This window comes from Salmo salar, chromosome ssa19 (assembly GCF_905237065.1).
Source record: "Salmo salar chromosome ssa19, Ssal_v3.1, whole genome shotgun sequence".
Classification (NCBI taxonomy): domain Eukaryota; kingdom Metazoa; phylum Chordata; class Actinopteri; order Salmoniformes; family Salmonidae; genus Salmo; species Salmo salar.
Genome location: NC_059460.1, coordinates 76,685,674 through 76,707,858, shown reverse-complemented (window position 1 = coordinate 76,707,858; position 22,185 = coordinate 76,685,674). Strand labels below are relative to the sequence as shown.

General features: G+C 43.4%; 2 protein-coding genes across 5 annotated transcripts in view; one reads left to right on the top strand and one right to left on the bottom strand.

The window, feature by feature from the left end:
• The window catches only part of LOC106579638 (guanine nucleotide-binding protein G(olf) subunit alpha), a 68,982-nt gene extending 64,313 nt beyond the window's left edge, over positions 1 to 4,669 (top strand). For 2 of the 4 annotated variants that reach the window (XM_014159739.2, XM_014159741.2), the window contains exons 10-13: positions 845 to 975; positions 1,142 to 1,210; positions 1,558 to 1,625; positions 3,230 to 4,669. In XM_014159739.2, the coding sequence (XP_014015214.1) occupies positions 845 to 975; positions 1,142 to 1,210; positions 1,558 to 1,625; positions 3,230 to 3,376 (415 nt within the window). In that variant the 3' untranslated portion in view covers positions 3,377 to 4,669. The remainder of the gene's footprint in view (positions 1 to 844; positions 976 to 1,141; positions 1,211 to 1,557; positions 1,626 to 3,229) is intronic. The other 2 variants (XM_014159740.2, XM_014159742.2) reach the window with 1 other exon arrangement.
• A 1,554-nt stretch (positions 4,670 to 6,223) lies between these two features.
• Positions 6,224 to 21,523, bottom strand: mppe1 (metallophosphoesterase 1). The gene is made up of 9 exons (XM_014159744.2): positions 20,849 to 21,523; positions 19,973 to 20,081; positions 15,597 to 15,700; positions 15,314 to 15,394; positions 15,014 to 15,122; positions 14,552 to 14,632; positions 8,795 to 8,917; positions 7,476 to 7,616; positions 6,224 to 6,494 (listed from the first exon to the last, which is right to left on the bottom strand). Exons 1-9 carry the CDS (start codon positions 21,082 to 21,084, stop codon positions 6,312 to 6,314), a joined length of 1,167 nt encoding a protein of 388 aa, XP_014015219.2. The 5' UTR covers positions 21,085 to 21,523; the 3' UTR covers positions 6,224 to 6,311.
• Between the last annotated feature and the right edge of the window lie 662 nt (positions 21,524 to 22,185).

Sequence of the window (22,185 nt, the reverse complement as noted above, 5' to 3'; positions counted from 1 at the left end):
CCTCGTCTGGCTCTCGCTGCCCTCTGGTCCACAGTCACCTCGTCTGGCTCTCGCTGCCCTCTGGTCCACAGTCACCTCGTCTGGCTCTCGCTGCCCTCTGGTCCAGAGTCACCTCGTCTGGCTCTCTGCCCTCTGGTCCACAGTCACCTCGTCTGGCTCTCGCTGCCCTCTGGTCCACAGTCACCTCGTCTGGCTCTCGCTGCCCTCTGGTCCACAGTCACCTCGTCTGGCTCTCTGCCCTCTGGTCCACAGTCACCTCGTCTGGCTCTCGCTGCCCTCTGGTCCACAGTCACCTCGTCTGGCTCTCGCTGCCCTCTGGTCCACAGTCACCTCGTCTGGCTCTCTGCCCTCTGGTCCACAGTCACCTCGTCTGGCTCTCTGCCCTCTGGTCCACAGTCACCTCGTCTGGCTCTCGCTGCCCTCTGGTCCACAGTCACCTCGTCTGGCTCTCGCTGCCCTCTGGTCCACAGTCACCTCGTCTGGCTCTCGCTGCCCTCTGGTCCACAGTCACCTCGTCTGGCTCTCTGCCCTCTGGTCCACAGTCACCTGTAGCTCAGTTGGTAGAGCATGGTGTGTGCAACGTCAGGGTTGTGGGTTCGATTCCCACGGGGGGCCAGCACATAATTATTTTTTATTTTTTTAAATAGAAATGTATGCGTTCACTACTGTAATTCGCTCTGGATAAGAGCGTCTGCTAAATGACTAAAATGTAATGTAAATGTCTGGCTCTCGCTGCCCTCTGGTCCACAGTTTTATTTTTAAACCCACCCGTTCACATTCCACTAACTCTGACGCAATGTGATTGTTGAAATACCTGTCTAGTCACGCCATTCTTTGTTTTCAGGTTTCTACGGACCATTTCAGTCATCCTGTTCTTAAACAAGCAGGACATGTTGGCTGACAAGATCTTAGCAGGGAAATCCAAACTTGAAGACTACTTCCCTGAGTATGTTCGCTATACAGTACCGGCTGAAGGTGGGTACTAAGATGGACGGAAAACACCCCGTTGTTTAAATCATGGTTGATTTTACTCGTATTCAATATTTATAAGCATTTATAATTGTTCATTATTTAAAAGATATTATATACTGGATCATAATGAATTATTCAAATGTACTAACCTATGGTTCACACACTCCAGAGACGAAGCACCGTTGTTGTTGCTTCACAGTGAAGGACTTCCAAACCGATCCTCAAGATGTATTCAAAGGTTAACCCATTTTGGCAACTCACACTTTTGAAAATGTGAATCAAATGGAATCATTTGCGCTGGCCCTGGAATCAACCTAATTTAGACTTCCTATGACACTATTACGTATAGATATTCCAGGGACTCTATTGCAGTATGTGAACAATAGCATTAACATGCCTTTCTTCCTATTGTGAAATGAGAATGGTTTGGAGCATGGAGAACAGTGGTTAGATATAAACATTTGATTGCAGGCACTGCCATCAGGCACTACACTGATTACATCCAGTCCTAATGATATCCTTCTTCTGATGACATGAAATACTGTAGTCTTTAAAACCCTGGACCGTTTGTCTCTTTGTGGTCAGCCGTTCCAGACCCTGGAGAGGACCCTAAAGTGACCCGGGCCAAATTTTTCATCCGAGATGAGTTCCTTGTACGTACCGTTTTCATTCTGTACTGACTGTACACCCTTGTTTCCTAGTGTTGTAGACCCTTGTTTCCTAGTGTTGTAGACCCTTGTTTCCTAGTGTTGTAGACCCTTGTTTCCTAGTGTTGTAGACCCTTGTTTCCTAGTGTTGTAGACCCTTGTTTCCTAGTGTTGTAGACCCTTGTTTCCTAGTGTTGTAGACCCTTGTTTCCTACTGTTGTAGACCCTTGTTTCCTAGTGTTGTAGACCCTTGTTTCCTAGTGTTGTAGACCCTTGTTTCCTAGTGTTGTAGACCCTTGTTTCCTAGTGTTGTAGACCCTTGTTTCCTAGTGTTGTAGACCCTTGTTTCCCTAGTGTTGTAGACCCTTGTTTCCTAGTGTTGTAGACCCTTGTTTCCTAGTGTTGTAGACCCTTGTTTCCTAGTGTTGTAGACCCTTGTTTCCTAGTGTTGTAGACCCTTGTTTCCTAGTGTTGTAGACCCTTGTTTCCTAGTGTTGTAGACCCTTGTTTCCTAGTGTTGTAGACCCTTGTTTCCTAGTGTTGTAGACCCTTGTTTCCTAGTGTTGTAGACCCTTGTTTCCTAGTGTTGTAGACCCTTGTTTCCTAGTGTTGTAGACCCTTGTTTCCTAGTGTTGTAGACCCTTGTTTCCTAGTGTTGTAGACCCTTGTTTCCTAGTGTTGTAGACCCTTGTTTCCTAGTGTTGTAGACCCTTGTTTCCTAGTGTTGTAGACCCTTGTTTCCTAGTGTTGTAGACCCTTGTTTCCTAGTGTTGTAGACCCTTGTTTCCTAGTGTTGTAGACCCTTGTTTCCTAGTGTTGTAGACCCTTGTTTCCTAGTGTTGTAGACCCTTGTTTCCTAGTGTTGTAGACCCTTGTTTCCTAGTGTTGTAGACCCTTGTTTCCTAGTGTTGTAGACCCTTGTTTCCTAGTGTTGTAGACCCTTGTTTCCTAGTGTTGTAGACCCTTGTTTCCTAGTGTTGTAGACCCTTGTTTCCTAGTGTTGTAGACCCTTGTTTCCTAGTGTTGTAGACCCTTGTTTCCTAGTGTTGTAGACCCTTGTTTCCTAGTGTTGTAGACCCTTGTTTCCTAGTGTTGTAGACCCTTGTTTCCTAGTGTTGTAGACCCTTGTTTCCTAGTGTTGTAGACCCTTGTTTCCTAGTGTTGTAGACCCTTGTTTCCTAGTGTTGTAGACCCTTGTTTCCTACTGTTGTAGACCCTTGTTTCCTACTGTTGTAGACCCTTGTTTCCTAGTGTTGTAGACCCTTGTTTCCTAGTGTTGTAGACCCTTGTTTCCTACTGTTGTAGACCCTTGTTTCCTAGTGTTGTAGACCCTTGTTTCCTAGTGTTGTAGACCCTTGTTTCCTAGTGTTGTAGACCCTTGTTTCCTAGTGTTGTAGACCCTTGTTTCCTAGTGTTGTAGACCCTTGTTTCCTAGTGTTGTAGACCCTTGTTTCCTAGTGTTGTAGACCCTTGTTTCCTAGTGTTGTAGACCCTTGTTTCCTAGTGTTAACTTAGAGGCAACCATTTCAAGGTTGGAGTCATTTCCATTTCTGTTCAATCAATTCATGAAATGAAGTGAAATGTGGATGTGTCTCTCCACCACCCCACAGAGGATCAGCACGGCGAGCGGCGACGGCAAGCACTACTGCTACCCCCACTTCACCTGCGCCGTGGACACGGAGAACATCCGCCGTGTCTTCAACGACTGCCGAGACATCATCCAGAGGATGCACCTGCGCCAATACGAACTCTTGTGATTGGTTGCAGCCCACCATCCAGTCAGTGCTCTGCCAATCCCGGCGCAGTTTGATTCCACTCCCAAAACACAAGGCCCTGTTACCAGGGGGACCAGGAGAACTACTGAAGCATCACAATGCTGTCATTTTGTTTGCCATTGTTGGTTTTTTCTATTTTGTTTTCTCCTTCCTTTGTTCTTTTATTTATGGCCCATCTTGACTTTATTTTGTAGGTCTAAGCAGGGATGGGACATTGTGTGTGTGCCTCATCTTTTATTTCCAATGCCTTTATTCTGTTCATTCCACTAAGCCTTTTTAGACATTTTTTTTTTTGACTAGTCTTCTGTCATTTCTGTTGTTTGATCTGGACCAGCTGAAGTTGTTAAGAGGGTGTGTGTGCGTGAGAGTTGAGGGATCTCATGGACTCCTGTGTATGCTGGTTCCTCCCAACACTTTTCTCTCTCTCTCCCTCTTTCTCTTTCTCGAGTACTTGATGAAGGGGTGGGTGGGGCAGGCAGCAGATGTATCAGGTAACTTAATGCCGTCAAGGAAGTATACACATGATGTAGCACCGTGATATTTATTACTCTGTCACTTTTTGTTTATTTTGTATCATTTTATTGCAGGATGATGGAGTGCGAGGCTTTCAGGCTGTAGATTTAGCATAGAGGGGGTGGGGCTTGTGGGAGAATAGGAGGATGCTGGGAGTTTCAGTCCTATGCACCTCCGGCCTAGATGGAAAGAGAAATACCACACTCACTTTGATTTGCCCACAGATGGTCCTTTTTTACTTAGATCCTCTTGGGCAAGAGTTCTATCTATTATATATATATAGATCTGTTTTTGTTGATTATCTTGTACAGACTGCAAAATGTAATGTTATTTTGTACAACTTTATTGAGAAAAAAACTACTTGTAGAAGATCTTTGTGCCTTGATAATGGCTGTACCTGTAAATTGAGCTCTGATGTATGTTGTTGACTGCGCTGTACAGCTTGATGTCAAACTCTATCTGACAGTAGAGACTGCAGGTAGGGCGTCTCTCTCTCTCTCTCTCTCTCTGTAGAGGTACATTTTTCTGGTTTATAAAAAAGGAAAATGTTCTTTAGTAGAAAAAGGAGGAAAAATTTGCGAGGGGTTAAAAAAACCCACACGGAAATCCTGTATACATTATGCAAATTAACCACTTACCTACCGCAGTGACCCCAGGTCGCAGCCAGAGACATTGCCTTCATCCTCCTTCGTTTTGACGGTGAACATTTCAATTTTTGTTTCTGATTCTCAGCTTTAATACATTACAAGATCAATTGACGTGTCCAAATCGCAACCTGGTGTTGTTTTACTACAGTAGGAAGCAACTTTTTAGATATGAAGTGTGTATGAGATGTATACATACGCGTGCCAGTAAATGTGTGTGTGTGTGTGCTTTGAAGCATGCATGTACTGTAAAACATATACACACATGCACTCATGTATTGTATATGTACATTGTACATATACATTTTATATTAATATATATGTACATATACATTTATAAAGATATACATATATTCTATAAATCTATATGTACAATTATACATAGTGAGCCTATGTATATTCATATTTCTGAATGTCTAGAACGTATGTATGCATACACATGCATAGGCATCAACTTATATAGAATGAGAGGAGAAAGTAGGGGTCACGTGGGTCATGGACATGGAGAGCCCTTCCCATTGCCACAGGCGTGAATGTGTGAACCCAGTTAGATGGGCTGTTCTTTACACCGAACAGCAGCGTTCAATGTGCAAGTCTATTCTGAGAGCGAGGAGGCAGGAGTGATACGTTTGTGTCAGGCCTTTATGGAATACGGAAAAATATTTTTATTTTAATAAAGAGGCACATCAGAATACTTTTTTTGGGGGGGTTGTCTAAACTGAATATGCGGGAAAATATGACAGATTATGTACACTTTGTATATGCATAAATTACAGTTACAAGAAACCCAGTGTCACCATTTTCCCTCGACTGTTTTCGTCCAGGTCACATTTAAAAAGCTCAAATATGGCCCTGCCATAGCTTATTCACCAGTAGATCAGAGATAAAAAATTAAAACATTCAAGTTGCCAATCATTTAAAAAGGGAAACAACAACGGATAAAATCTCAGGGCACGTAATTGATCAGTAAAAGCTATCCCAGAGTGACCCAGGCCCTCCCTGTAAAAGGTGCTGTTGGGTTCTATGTCAGGACCCAGACCCTCCCTGTAAAAGGTGCTGTTGGGTTCTATGTCAGGACCCAGACCCTCCCTGTAAAAGGTGCTGTTGGGTTCTATGTCAGGACCCAGACCCTCCCTGTAAAAGGTGCTGTTGGGTTCTATGTCAGGACCCAGGCCCTCCCTGTAAAAGGTGCTGTTGGGTTCTATGTCAGGACCCAGGCCCTCCCTGTAAAAGGTGCTGTTGGGTTCTATGTCAGGACCCAGACCCTCCCCGTAAAAGGTGCTGTTGGGTTCTATGTCAGGACCCAGACCCTCCCTGTAAAAGGTGCTGTTGGGTTTTATGTCAGGACCCAGACCCTCCCCGTAAAAGGTGCTGTTGGGTTCTATGTCAGGACCCAGGCCCTCCCTGTAAAAGGTGCTGTTGGGTTTTATGTCAGGACCCAGACCCTCCCCGTAAAAGGTGCTGTTGGGTTTTATGTCAGGACCCAGGCCCTCCCTGTAAAAGGTGCTGTTGGGTTCTATGTCAGGAGTGTCTACACTACACAGGAGTCTTTGGAACATGGGGCCTGCGGGCATCAAAGGTGACAGGTCACACAGATTAGATGTCCTCATACAGTTACTTTGACAGGTAACCATAGGGCCTATCTCTTGCCCTTCACCTAGAACATTTCACCCTCTATTGGTTTCAGTCACACTTTACTTCAGGGGACTTTTTTTTAAAGTGGCCCGCCAAGCAAACGGTTCGATCTAGGGGAAACACTGTCAGAAGCCCTTGTGCTTGCCCATGAGATTGGTGGCCAGGAGCATGGAGGTCTTGGTGAGGTGGAGGTGGGCCATGAGCAGGAGGGAGACGACCATGGCTGTGGAACAGTAGATGGCCACCACGCTGCTCTCCTCTGGCAGGAAGCACTTGGCCAACTGGAAGTCCGTGGGAGAGAAGGTGCCCTGGAGAGAGCGGGAGAGAGAGGTAAACTTTAATTTAAAATGGAATTGACCCCAACCCTGAGACTGAACAAAAATATAAATGTAACATGCAACAATTTCAAAGAAGAGTTACAGTTCATATAAGGAAATGTGACTGGGGAATACAGATATGCATCTGATGGTCACGAATACCTTAAGCAAATGCCTAGGGGTGTGGATCAGAAAACCAGTCAGTATCTGGTGTGACCACCATCTGACTCATGCAGCACAACACATTCGTTTGCATAGAGTTGATCAGGCTGTTGATTGTTGACTCAAATTTTGTCCCACTCTACAATGGCTGTGCGAAGTTGCTGGATATTGGTGGGAACTGGAACACGCTGTTGTACACGTCAATCCAGAGCATCCCAAACTTGCTCAACGGGTGGGTGACATGCCTGGTGAATATGCAGGCCATGGAAGAATTGGGACATTTTCAGCATCCAGGAATTGTGTACAGATCCTTGCAGCACATAGCCTTGTGGTTAGAGCGTTGGCCCAGTAACCGAAAGGTTGGTGGATCGAATCCCTGAGCTGACAAGGTAAAAATCTGTCATTCTGCCCGTGAACAAGCCACTGTTCCTAGGCTGTCACTGTAAATAAGAATTTGTTCTTAACTGACTTGCCTAGTTAAATAAAGGTTTCAAAAAAAAAAAAGAATGATGGCGGCGGATGAATGGCACGACAACAGGCATCAGGTTCTCGTCACGGTATCTGTGTATTCAAATATCCATCGATAAAATGCAATTGTGTTCATTGTCTATAGTTTATGCCTGCCTATACCCCCAACGATTATCTTGGCATAGGATAAATGCTCACTAATAGGGATGTGCACAAAATTTGAGAGAAATACGTTTTTTTTTGTGCGTATGGAAAATTTCTGAGATGTTTTATTTCAGCTTATGAAACATGGGACTTTACATGTTGTGTTTATATTTTTGTTCAGTGTAGTTAATTAGTTACCAGGATGAAGCTGGGGTTGTTGCGGTTTCTCCAGCTGAAGGAAGGAACGCTGATCTCTGGGTGCTTGTTGTCATGGACCACCTTACAGGCACTGTGGGTGTGGCCACTCAGGATAAGGCGGGGCTGGAACCACCAAAGTAACTGCAGAGTGGGACCAAAAGAATCCATCATATTTCTGTAATCACATGCCTCTAAAGCCGTGTTCACATTGGCCGTTTGAACTGACTCAAATCGTATTTATTTTTCCTGCAGTCAGAAAACACATGGAATCAGATATTTTGAGACACATTTCAAAACAAGTCACATACAAATTTGATTGCTGGCCATGCAACTTGTGTCTGAATGGTCAAATCTGATTTATTTGTCATCAAGTGGTTTTAGACTGTTAGTTGGTATCTTGTTGCTTGCTAGCTACTCTGTTTTGTAATGTTTTTTTTATTTATTTAACCTTTATTCAACTGTTGACATGTGGTAGCCAACTAGCTTTTTAATTGTTTACAAAGTAATGAGTGAATATGCTAGAAAGCTAAACAGCTAGCTAGCTAGCTAGCTAGTGGACTGCTGTGGCTAGCTAGCTAGCTAGTGGACTGCTGTGACTAGCTAGCTAGCTAGTGGACTGCTGTGACTAGCTAGCTAGCTAGTGGACTGCTGTGACTAGCTAGCTAGCTAGTGGACTGCTGTGACTAGCTAGCTAGCTAGTGGACTGCTGTGGCTGGCTAGCTAGTGGACTGCTGTGGCTGGCTAGCTAGTGGACTGTTGTGGCTAGTCAAAAAGGACTCGTTTTGAAAGTTGGATCATCTTATCCTTTGAGGCTTTAAAAGTGTTAAAATGTCCATGGCAGGCATTATTGTCACCTTAGCTTGCTACAGAACTGAGTGATAGGAAGCGCAAGCACTACCACCAATCAGTCTAGACCACTGCACACACACCCCTCATTACTATGACAACTAGCATAGCCTTGTCAGCACATGACTGCTGTCTGAACACACACAATTTGGTCACTTGTAACTTGCTGTTTGGACAGTTGTCCAAAACAAACTGAACAAACAAATCTGATTTGAGCATTAAGGCATGCATCGTGAACAAGGCTTAAGAAGACCCAACATTTGTTATGGTTTTCAGTCAGAAAGATGCACTCTTCAGAATGAGCCCAAGGGCTGTATCTCAATAGCCTAAAGTGGCTTCCCCTCCTTGTCTCCTTTCCTTCATCTGCATGATCTGAATAAAATAAAACAGGTGCAAGCAAGGAGAGGAGGCCACTTTAAACAATGAGATGCACCCCAGGTGTTAGTTATATGACCGAGCGTGTGTAAGCTCACCCTTTGAGAAGCCTCCTGGGATAGCACGTCATAGCGCTCATGGAACACCTGGTGTCGCTCTTCAGGAGAAGCAGCGTCCTGCCCAGTGCACTCTGCATCGTTGGGTCGGTACAGAGGGTAGTGCTTCCGACAGAAGGTCAATACACAGTACATAACATACTGTAAGTGAACAATGCTAGGTGTTTTTGTATAATAGGTAGGCTATACACAATTTGGATTTCATTTGCAACTAACCAATAACCCCCCCCCCCGAACAGCTTCAATTCGTCAGGGCATGTTTTCTACATGGTGTTGAAAGTGTTCCACAGGGATGCTGGCTCATGTTGACTCCAATGCTTCCCACAGTTGTATCAATTTGGCTGGATGTCCTGTGGGTGGTGGACCATTCAAAATACACACATGAAACTGTTGAGTGTGAAAAGCCCAGCAGCGTTGCAGTTCTTGACACTAGCCGGTGCGGCTGGCACCTACTACCATACCCCATTCAAAAGGCACTTAAATATTTTTTCTTGCCCATTCACCCTCGAAATAGCACACAACACAATCCATGTCTCAATTTTATTTGAACCCTTATTTTTCCAGGTAAGTTGACTGAGAACACATTCTTGTTTACAGCAACGAGCTGGGGAATAGTTACAGGAGAGAGGCTTAAAAAAAATCTATCTTCAAGTGACATCATAACCTCAAAGGATCATAACTTTCACCTGGTCAGTCTGTCATGGAAAGAGCAGGTGTTATTAATGTTTTGTACTAAAAATACCTGTGAAATCAACATCGTTTAAAAAAAAATAGCTCATTATATTTACTCGACTCATTAGCACGGATAGAGAAGCTTGCTGTGGAACGCTAGTTGTTTACATGTTTGATTGGTCAGATAGGTGCAGGCGTGAGAAATTTCACCAGTGGGGAGAGAGCAAGAGACAGGGGTACACATGGATGGCGCATGGCTTGAAGCGCTAAGCATCATGACATGACGTGAACTGGAATAGGTTTAGGCTATTATAACTTCACAGAATTATGTACTAGACATACACTACCATTCAAAAGTTTGGGGTCACTTAGAAATGTCCTTGTTTTTTAAAGAAAAGCACATTTTTTGTCCATTAAAATAACATCAAATTGATCAGAAATACAGTGCAGACATTGTTAATGTTGTAAATGACTATTGTAGCTGGAAACAGCGGATTCTTTATGTAATATCTACATAGGCATACAGAGGCCCATTATCAGCAACCACCACTCCTGTGTTCCAATGGTACGTTGTGTTAGCTAATCCAAGTCCTCAACTAGCCTAGCTGCTAGCTAGCTGCATATCAAGGTAGCAGGGTTTTCTTGAGCGCTTGAACGCAGCCCGCGACGCGGTTAGCCATTGTGGCTGGGACTGCAGATTGTCCCGGGTTTGTGGCTGTCTAGATCCCTGCTGTTCGTTGTTGTTTTCAATCTTCCCTGTGACCTGCCCTACCTGGAACTGTGAGGAGTACCAGCGTAACCTACGTTGCTAGCTACCATGACAAAGACCAAAGCCGGCGGGAGTACCGTTGAGGACAGTGGTGTCTCTCTCACACGTAAAGGATCTTTTAAACAAACACAAATAGTTCTACAAGCAGTTTTTACATCAACAAGAAAATAGCTTCAAGTGTTTTGTCCAAATATCGGTGGATTCAACTAATTTAAAAAAATGGAGGACCTGACCAGAGAGGTACAGGACCTGAAGAACAGTTTGCAGTTCTCCCAAGGTCAGCTCAATGAGTTGAAACAGGAGAACAGCAAGATGACAGCAATCTGTAAGTCATTGAGAGAGGACATCAGATCTGTGTGTGAATCCATGATAACAATGACAGATTCATCGAGGGACAGTCAAGGTGGAACAACATGGTTGTGGATGGAATTGCAGAATCTTCACAAGACCTGGATGGAGTCGGAAGACAAAGTGAGGGAAATGATCTTTGAGAAATTGAAGATGGACCACAGGAAGATTGAGTTGGAACGTGCCCACGGGACTGGAAAGCCCACAACCGGCCCAGGTGACAGGCCCAGGCCAATAGTGTTCAAGTTCATGAGGTTCAAGGACAAGGTAGCTGTTCTGGAAAGAGCCAAGAACTTGAGAGGAACGTATATCTTCCTCAACGAGGACTATCCTGAAGCTGTGCGCCAGAAGAGGAAAGAACTGATCCCAGCCATGGAAGCTGCCAGAGCGTGTGGGGACATTGCTTACATCTGCTATGACAGGCTCATTGTCCACCCTCCCTCCTAAAAGCCTGGAGGGGATGAGAGAGCCAAGCCTATGGGTTCGTAGCTTCAACCCTGCAGCACACACACACCAATTGATTAATGGACTGCTGAATGTATATTTTGTTCTCTTGCTTTGTTTGCTCTTTTCAGTATTATGTCTATCTCTGATAAGCTACCCAGGAAAGTGCTGAAAATAGCCCTTATTAATATATGTAGCCTTAGAAATAAGGTTCATAAAATCAATAACTTGCTAACATCAGATAACATTCATATATTAGCCATTTCTGAGACTCACTTAGATAATGAATTCAGTAACTAAATAATATGTGTGAAATGCTTGATAGTGTATGTGATGTAAACAAAGAGGTCTATTTTCTTGGGGACCTGAATATTAACTGGTTTTCATCAAGTTGTCTGCTCAAGAGGAAGCTTCCTACTGTAACCAGTACCTGTAATCTGGTTCAGATTATTAATCAACCTACCAGGGTGTTTACAAACACTACAGGAACAAGAGCATCCACATGTATGGATCACATTTTTACTAATACTGTAGAACTTTGTTCTAAAGCTGTATCCGTACCCATTGGGATGCAGTGCTCACAATATAGTGGCTATATCTAGGAAAGTCAAAGTTCCAACAGCTGGGCCTAAAATAGTGTATAAGAGTTCATACAAAAGATTTTTCTGTGACTCTTGTGGGTGATGTTAAAAATATTTGTTGGTCTGATGCGATTAATGAGGAGCATCCAGATGCTGCGCTTGATGAATTTATGAAATTTCTTCTTCCAATTACTGATAAACATGCACCTGTTAAGAAACTGACTGTTTGAACTGTTAAGGCTCCATGGATTGATAAAGAATTGAAAAACTGTATGGCTGGAAAGAGATGGGGCAAAAGGAGTGGGTAATAAGTCTGGCTGCACATCTGACTGGCTAATTTACTGCAAATTGAGAAATGATGTGACTAAACTCAACAAAAAGAAGAAGTAACTGTATTATGAAGCCAAGATCAATGATATAAACTTTGGAGTACTTTAAATGAAATTATGGGCAGAAAGACAAATTCAACTCCATCTTTCATCGAATCAGATGGCTTATTCATCACAAAACCATTTGATGTTGCCAATTATTTTAATGATTACTTAATTGGCAAAGTGGGCAAACTTAGGCAGGAAATGCCAACAACAAACAGTGAGCCATCGTATTCATGCATAAAAAAACAAATTGCAAGTTCTGTAAAGTTAGTGTGGGAGGTGGGAAAATTATTGTTATTGATCAATAATGACAAACCTCCTGGCATTGACAACTTAGATGGAGAGCTACTGAGGATGGTAGCTGACTCTGTAGCCACTCCAATCTGTCATCTTTAATCTGAGCCTTGAGGAAAGTCTTTGTCCTCAGGCCTGGATGGAAGCAAAGTCATTCCGCAACCCAAGAGTGGTAAAGTGGCCTTTACTGGTTCTAACAGCAGACCTATAAGCTTGCTGCCAGCTCTTAGCAAACTGTTGGAAGAAATTGTGTATGACCAAATACAATGCTATTTCTCTGTAAACAAATGAACAACAGACTTTCAGCATGCTTATAGAGAAGGGTACTCAACATGTACTGCACTGACACAAATGACTGATGATTGGTTGAAAGAAATTGATAATAAGAGGATTGTAGGAGCTGTACTGTTAGATTTCAGTGCAGCCTTTGATATTATTGACCATAACCTGTTGTTGAAAAAACGTATGTGTTATGGCTTTTCAACCTCTGCCATATCGTGGATTCAGAGCTATCTATCTATCTATCTATCTATCTAATATAACTCAAACTGTTTTCTTTAATGGAAGCTTCTCTAATGTCAAAAATGTAAAGTGTGGTGTACCGCAGGGCAGCTCTCTAGGCCCTCTTTTCTATTTTTACCAATGACCTGCCACTGGCATTAAACACAGCATGTGTGTCCATGTATGCTGATGATTCAACCATATACGCATCAGCAACCACAGCTAATGAAGTCAAAGAAACACTTAAAAAGTTGCAACCTGTTTTGGAATGGGTGGCCAGTAATAAACTGGTCCTGAACATCTCTAAAACTAAGAGCATTGTATTTGGTACAAATCATTCAATAAGTTCTAGATCTCAGCTGAATCTGGTAATGAATGGTGTGGCTGTTGAACAAGTTGGGGAGAGTAAATTACTTGGTGTTACCTTCGATTGTAAACTGACATGGTCAAAACATATAGATTCAATGGTTGTAAAGAAGAGGAGAGGTCTGTTTGTAATAAAGAGATGCTCTGCTTTTTTGACACCACACTCCAAAAAGCAAGTCCTGCAGGCTCTAGTTTTGTCTAATCTTGATTATTGTCGAATTGTGTGGTCCAGTGCTACAAGGAAAGACCTAATTAAGCTGCAGCTGGCCCAGAACAGAGCGGCACGTCTTGCTCTTCATTGTGATCAGAGGGATAATATAAATAATATGCCAGTCTCTCTTGGCTAAGACTTGAGGAGAGACTGACTGCATCACTTCTTTTTATAAGAAACATTGTGTTGAAAATCCAAAATTGTTTGCATAGTCAACTTACACACAGCTCTGACACACACACGCCACCAGGGGTCTTTTCACAGTCCCCAAATCCAGAACAAATTCAAGAAAGCGTACAGTATTATATAGAGCCATATTGCATGGAACTCTGTTCCATCTCATATTGCTCAAATAAACAACAAACCTGGTTTAAAAAAAACAGATAAAGCAACACCTCACGGCACAACGCCTCTCCCCTGTTTGACCTAGATAGTTTGTCTATGCATTGATATGTAGGCTACGTGTGACTTTTAAAAATAATGTATGTAGTTCTGTCCTTGACATGTTCTTGTCTATTGACGTTCTGTATTATGTCATGTTTCATGTTTTGTGTGGACTCCAGGAAGAGTAGCTGCTGCTTTTGCAACAGCTAATGGGGATCCTAATAAAATACAAAATACCAAAGCTATGATCCCTTATTGATGTCATCTGTTAAATCCACTTCACTCAGGGTAGATGAAGGGGAGGAGACAGGTTAAACAAGGCTTTTTGAGCCTTGAGACAATTGATAAATGGACTGTGTATGTGTGCCATTCAGAGGGTGAATAGGCAAGACAACATATATAAGTGCCTTTGAATGGGGTATGGTAGTAGGTGCCAAGCGCACCGGTTTGTGTGTGTAAAGAACTGCAACACTGCTCGCTTTTTCACCCTCAACAGTTTCTTGTGTGTATCAAGAATGGTCCACTACCCTAAGGACATCCAGCCAACTTGACACAACTGTTGGAAGAATTGGAGTCAACATTGGCCAGCATCCCTGTTGGATGCTTTCAACACCTTGTAATCCATGCCCACAACAAATTGTGGGCATGGAGGACAAAGGAGGGGGGTGCAACTCAATATTAGGAAGGTGTTCCTATGTTTTGTACACTCAGTGTACAATGACACTGCAATGACCTATAATTAACTAAAGTAGTCTCAGTCACTTCGCAAGCACACACACACACACTAAACCATACCTGTAGGATGATAGGTGATGAGCGGGGAAACTTCTGCATGTCCTCCTGACAGTATGTTCTCATGCTGCTTGACCGGTTTCTCTGTGAAATCCACAATATCATTACAATCTACTTTGACATTAGCAATGGGAGTAACATCATGTTGACAATGTGTAGGGACAATCCTTCCTCTTTCGTGACAACATAATGCTTACTGCATTTCAAAAGACATTTAGGGATAACATTTCTGGGGATGTTAGTGAATAAAGTCTGGGATTAACCCAAAATATTTGACCCACATATATTTGGCGCTGAGTAACATGCAAAAGCCGTATGGTGACTCTTGATTGCACTCGGGAGAGAAAGACTTATTTATTTTGTCAATGCTCAAATCTCTGCTGTTTTCCAAATCCCAATAACCTCCATTTTGTTTGTGTGTTTGTGTGTGGCATTGATGAGGATGATGGTTGTGATTAAGATCACCAGCACTGAACAGTTGAGAGCCTGAGAGAGGCTGTACAGCTCGTTTTCCACATGCTCGCAGATGGGGCAGCGGTCTCCATGCATGGCCATACTGTTCACCAGTACAAAACTTTGTGGGAACACACACACACACACACACACACACACACACACACACACACACACACACATTAATGATGGTACAAGGATTGGAGCTAAGCTACACATCAACGTGACTAACCACAAACACATTGTTAAACTGTTTACATGCATCATTTTGAGACAAGGTTAGATGACACTATTTACAGTAAAGTGACCTACTTGACTCCCTTGTAGGTTACGATCCGGGCAGAGGTGACATTGAATACCCTCTCAAAGCGTTCAAGTTTGTACCAGCTCATTCTGTTCAAAGATTTAAAAAAAAAAAATGTTATGTCAAGAGAAAGAGAGCACAACCACAGGGCTAGGGCCTACTAACGCACACCAACTGCAGACAACATAACTCCCTATTGTTAGCGGAACTAGGTGACAATAGAGAGGACGACGTTGTTGACATGTTCTTGGTAGCCTCCATTTAACAGTGAGACTTCTGAACTTAACTTACTCTTGATGGAAGCCGATGTCATGGTTACCAATGATGGCTATAAGCTCCATGTCTCTGGGATGTCGGAAGATCTGCTTAAAGCGGCGGACGTCATCCTCCCAGTCCTGAAGAATACAAGGTGCATATTCAGATGGTCACAGAGGAACAGTTTGAGCTGGGGTATCAACATCTGCCTCAACCCCTCCTAGCACTAGACACAGTAGGGTGTTACAGTAGGGTGTGTATGTGACAGGTTAAAGGAAATACTCATAGCCTGTTATACATTAAAAAGTATTAGTAAGTTCATAGTATGTGAGGATCTTAAAACATCTAAGGTTAAAAAGATTATGCATTCAGTACTAGTTGATAGAGATTGATAACATTCATAGAATTGTGTTAAGTTAAAATCCGTCAAGCATACAAAGGGTAAGAATCGTAAAAGGAATGTGTAAACGTTATATTGATTACTTTATTTTGTGGTGCCTAATCGAAGGGGAAAAGTGTTAATCTGTGATCTACTAAATGCTCTTAATCTATGAGCCTGAGATCAATTGCTCTGGTCTCCACCCAAGTTTGCGGGGAAATCGCGGTCTTTTCCTTATTGCAGTAAAAGTTCTCAGTGAGGAAACAATACCGTATCACACTCGTGATTATTTCTCCCCTTTTTCAGGGGCGTAACATTTTTGGAGGCTCCGCTGAGATGGCTGCTCAGATGTCCAGTTTCCACATCCTGGTCGCTGAATTCCGAGCCAGCTAAATCCCCACATAACAACTCAGGCAGGCTGCAGTGAGGAAAGTGTTGCTGTTCGAGGAGAGCTGGAAGTTGGTGGTTAAGTACGTGTCAGCTGAGGCCATTGATCGACCATCAGAGACAGTAAGGACCATCTAATTCAGAGTCAACTCCTGCACAGTAAAAGTTCCTCCTGTTCTGTCAACATGACGACCGCCTTGGAAGAACTACAGGAAGAGGTAGTAGGAGAATTGCACACCCTGACTAAAGACAAGTTACTAGAGATATGTGATTTCCTTGACATCTCAGGCGAACAGAGAAGAGATGTTCAAGACAAATCCCGCATATCATTGATGACTCACATTCTGATGTTCCTTGAAAGAGAGGAAGTTGCAGAGTTAGAAGATGGCGGCATGTCAGAATTGTTGCTACTTAAAGACAAAATGACAGAGATGATCAGTGGCATAGATAACAAAACAGGGCAAACTGACCATGATATTGAAACAGCCGGAACACATCACAGAATAGAGGAACTGAGAACTGCAACCCCACAACAAGGGGTGGGAACTGAGCAGATTACTGCAGCCAAAGCCAGTGATTCTCTGCGTCAACCCCATGCTAATCTTCAGGTGAGCGTGCCGCTCTCACCCAGTGCACAGCCCAGCTCATACTGGCGCAAAGAGTTAAAAATTTCTGGTCAGATAGGTGAACCGGGCCAGAAAGATAAACTGATTTTTTCCAGCCTTGCCCATCAGATCGAGAATGGACTTAACAGAGACTATCCTGAGGTAGAAATAGTAGACGCAGTAGTCAGGGCTATTTCTCCAGGCTCACAGCTACGCAGCTACTTGGAAGGTAAACCCCAGCTAACTCTTCCCACACTTAGATGTATCCTGCATTCCCACTTCCAAGAGAAGAGTGCAACAGAGCTTTACAAACAGCTAGCTTCAGAAGCACAGCATAGCAAGGAGACCCCTCAAAGCTTCCTGATGCGCGTCTTAGATTTGAGGCAGAAAGTACTGTTTGCATCCCAGGAGTCAGAATCAGGGCTTACGTATGACCCTGCTCTAGTCCAGCGCATGTGTTTACACACAGTCCTTACAGGTCTCCAGAGTGACAGTATCAGGATAGACATGCAGCCTCTCCTGCTAGATAGCGAAACATCAGATGAGGTTTTGCTAGAGAGGCTTAACATTGCTTGTGCTAATGAGATAGAAAGACGAAACAAAAAGCGGTTAAATGCCCCACAGCCTGCTACAACTGTAAGTGTAGTCCAGTTAGAAGATACACTATCTGCAAAGTGTCCTGTGAAGGAAGCCAAAGCTAAGATACCCGCAGCACTGTTAACAGAGTTAGCTGAACTTAAGACAGGTGTAGCTTCTCTAAAAGGTCTCAGTGCAGAGATTGCTCAGATTAAGGAGACATTACAGCAGCCTATGTTTCAGTCACCGCCTTGTGCCTATGCCCCACCTCCAGTTAGGAGGCCAGATAGGGACCCCCAGCCACCTGTTTCCCAGCAGCAGTATTACAGCAACTACAGTCAGCCCCAAGCACCTGACCCTGCGCAGCATCAATATGCACCTAACCTGTATACCAACCGCTCTGCTCAAGCTCCAAGGAGGTGTTTTGTCTGCCAGCGGGCCAGAACAGATGCACGCTGCACACACTGCTTCCGATGTGGGAGTGGAGAACATTTTCAAGCTGGATGTAAAATCCGGGGAGTCAGACCATCAAGAGAGGCCCCTTTAAACGGGGAAGGGTTACCGCTGAGGGATGAGTGTTAGCCGTAGCTACCAAAAAGTCCCAGAAATGTGCAAATTGTGCCAGAGAAGATTCATTTGAGAACCTGAAACAATGTTCATCATGTAAAGAGACACTGTACTGTTCCAAAGTATGTCAAAACCAACATTGGACTAAACATAAGGAAAAATGCACTCACCTGAAAATTGACTCTACCAGTGAAAGGTTTTCCTGCACAGAGGCAAATGCCCACTCTTTACCATCCCTAGCTCAAGGTTGCCACCCCCGTAAGGTCACCTCGCTAGTCGGCAGACAGTGCCTTATTGAGTGTCACCTGAATCGCCACCACCTCCAAGCTCTATGGGACACAGGCTCTCAGGTATCGGTCATTGATGAACGATGGAAAGAGAAATCTCTCCCAAACGCAAGGCTGAGAGATGTTTCAGAAATCCTGGACTCACCTGATGATCTAAGGTTGACTGCAGCAAATGGGACTGAAATGCCGTACCTGGGATGGATTGAAACAACTTTTCGGCTAGCCTCTGAAACTGACCAAACGAAGGAACTGATCATCCCAGTGCTGGTAATGAAAGGCTGTCACTTATCGCATCGAATCATAGGTTTCAATGTTATCGAGCACATCCTGACAATGACTGAAAAGACTAAACGATACAGTACAGTAAAAACAGCTTTCCCAAGCCTCAAAAGAAACAAGGTGAGAGCTTTTATACAGGCTGTTAGCGCAGAACAGACAGATGAATATGCAGTGAAAACCAAGAAAGAGAAGGTTGCTGTACCAAAACACAGTAGCATTCAGATTGAGTGCCGTGTAGCTTCCCAGCCTTTCAAAGAGGACATGACAATGCTTTTCCAGCCAGACCTGAACCCGCAGTGGCCAGACGACCTTGAGATCTTTGACACACTAGTCAGAGTCAGGAAAGGTGTTTTTCCAGTTATCATGCTTGATGTCTCTAACTCCACTGACCACGACATTGCCCTGCTAGGACACACAATAATCGGTACAGTACAAACCATTATGACTGTGTTACCTGCCCAGGTCTTTGAAAAAACTGTCACCCCAGCCACAGTGAATCACACCAGCGTGTACTGCTACTGAACAGTGGGATCCACCAGTAGGTTTAAATCACCTAACCGAAGAGCAGAGAGAGGTTGTTAGGCAAATGCTTAGAGAAGAGTGTCACTCCTTCTCCAGATCAGACAATGACATTGGCTGTATTGAACGATTGAAAATGACTATTTCTCTGAAGGACTCTGAACCAGTCAAGCGCACATAAATGTCAGTGCCCAGGCCACTGTATCAGGAGATGAAGGGTTATCTTTATGACCTCATAGCCCAGGGCTGGGTTAGGAAGTCAAACTCTTCATATTCTTCACCTGTCGTGTGCGTTCGGAAGAAGGACGGGACCCTCCGGTTGTGTATAGATTACAGAGACCTGAACAGAAAGACACATCCTGACAAGTTTGCGGGGAAATCGTGGTCTTTTCCTTATTGCAGTAAAAGTTCTCAGTGAGGAAACAATACCGTATCACACTCGTGATTATTTCTCCCCTTTTTCAGGGGCGTAACATTTACTACTGTTATTTAATTCCTCCCTCAGGTGGATTTAGGTTACATCATACCATTACCTCATAATGAATGTAATGAACTCCCAAACACCTACTCCCATTCACTGTCTGTGTTTCTACTAAAGCACAACTGGTGGGGGTTAGTCACACCTCAAGGACAATCAAATCAAATCAAGAAAAATGAAATTGGAACGGCCAATGCTCAAATCCACGCACACACACACGCACATCCCCTTACGTGCCAACAGATAATATTATTATCTCATATCCTGAGTAGTCTAGCTGTTGGCGGTGTGTGTGGTCTATCATTTCTGATAACCGACAGTGTCCATCAACTAACCTTTGGGGAGCTCCATTTCCCCTCGTCGAAGATGTCTCCCAAAATGAAGACCACCTCTGGCTGTAGGACCCCCAGTGCTGTCTGGAAAGCTCTCTCCATCTGCCATTCTCTATCAGGGAGGAATGTACAGTACATTATGATTAGGGCAGGGAGTTTTCCTGACCATGTGGAAAGACCACAAGGAAAGACCACTAGGAAAAACTCTGGGCCCTGACTATAGTGATAGCCTATTACAGTCCAGAGTTGTCCTGATGAGGCCTCATGAGGAAATACTCCTGGCCCTGATAATGATCTGTTGGTCATGACTACCCAACACTACCAATATACAACCACCTTTGATTGAAAGTGTTCTTGTCCATCATGCTGTATAATGTATTTAATACATCCTGGTAGCATCCTCCCAAAGAAAATAACTATTGAGACTGCCCACTAGAACTCATTTTGTGGACCATGTGAACATGAAGCATTGCAGTCAAAGCTGGGATCCGGTTTAGTGCCCTAGCTGGTGAAGTTGGATGCCATCGTGATTTCATATTATCTGATATTCATTTGAGCCATCTAAGAGGATTAATTCTATTCCTGTCCTAAAAATAAAAAGCTCCCACTTTCCATGACTTATGGACGTGTTTGGAGGGACTTGTGCTGTCTGTTTCTGTTCATTGTTTTCAGATTTTATTTTTTGGAACATCTGATATGAGATGCAAATTACAGTTTTTATGAGATGCAAATTACAGAGAGGTTTGAAATGCACACATTCAACAAATGACAGTCCTACAACGGATGTAAAACACACACAAATAAACATTGTTTTTATTAATATGATAACTTATAAAATACGCATAAGCAATGAAATTGGAATAGGAATTTAAAGCCTACCTTCGTAGTTTGTCGAACCAGTGTCCCTTTATTGCGCCAAGGAGGTGGGTATCCGACAGAAACAAAGCGCGAAGCGGGGGGAGTCCCTTGCCGCTGTCTCTATTCAACTTCGGCCACGAACAACGCAAAATTGCAGAGTAATATATCAAATATTCACAGAAGATAAACACGCAAATAACAGATAAGAACAGAGTGAGAGTAAGGCCCCATTTACATTTGCAACTCAGTCCGTGCATGTCTAAAAACGAAATGCCAATCTGTTCCAGTCACTGCTGGACAAGGCGAACTAAATCCTGCTAAATCATTGAAAATAACTTGCCCTAGATAAACGTAACGGCTTAAGAATTGTACAGAGGACCCATGTCCTGCCTAAAAAAAATACGCATATTCGTCGGAATCAATAGTTTTTGGTCCGTTTAGGATTGTCATGCGACAGCAATCTCCCAAATATGACTCGCGAGGGATGTCTCGTCAAGAGAATGCGGAGGCTGAATAGTTGTTGGTAGCAAATTACTTTGTATATATCAATATTTGACTGCAATTATTGGCTTAATTTGGCTACAAAGTCCTCAAAACTAGTTTATGGCACGAAGCGCGATGCAGTTTGAGCATGTGTGTGAGAGAGAGAGTGTGTGTGTGTGTGTGTGTGCTGGAGTGCGTTCAGTTCGCGTTAACGTTTACGTTTACACTCAACCACACGTTTCCCCAAAACGGTGCGCAAAAAAACGGTGCGGACCTTTCTTCGAAAGCCTTTGAGGTAGCATACGTTTGTGCCCGTTTGGTGTGTGTGGCCTGGTCAATATAGGTGCGACCTTCTGAAATCGCAAAACTCGTGCATATGATAACTGCACTCTGAGCCACCATAATTTCAACGTTTTTCAACTGGTCGTTCAGTACAGTAAGTCTACCGTTTTCGTTGATATCAACGTTGCACACCGTTCTGTTGTACTGAACGCAACCCTGTTTGCCTTTATTTAAAAACTACTGGGCAGGACGAACCTCTATATTCCTCAGAGATTAATCAGATTCGCAATTATACAAGCCTGACTGGTACTGTATATGTCATGTTTTCACGTGCATTTTAATTGACTTGTGAATAGCTACATTGTTTTGATGGCAACAGTATAACGTTTGAATTTGTCAACCATCCACACATCTAAATTCGAATATCTATCCGTGTGATGAAATGTACTGAACGGGTAACTAAATCCAGTTGAATTCAATCTGTTTTTGAGAGTACTCCTTTTGATACAAATTTACCCATTGTAGAAGTGCACAGAAAGTGCCTTTTTTGGTGATAAAGGTGCTCAAAGTTGACACATTTTGCATCCCTCACC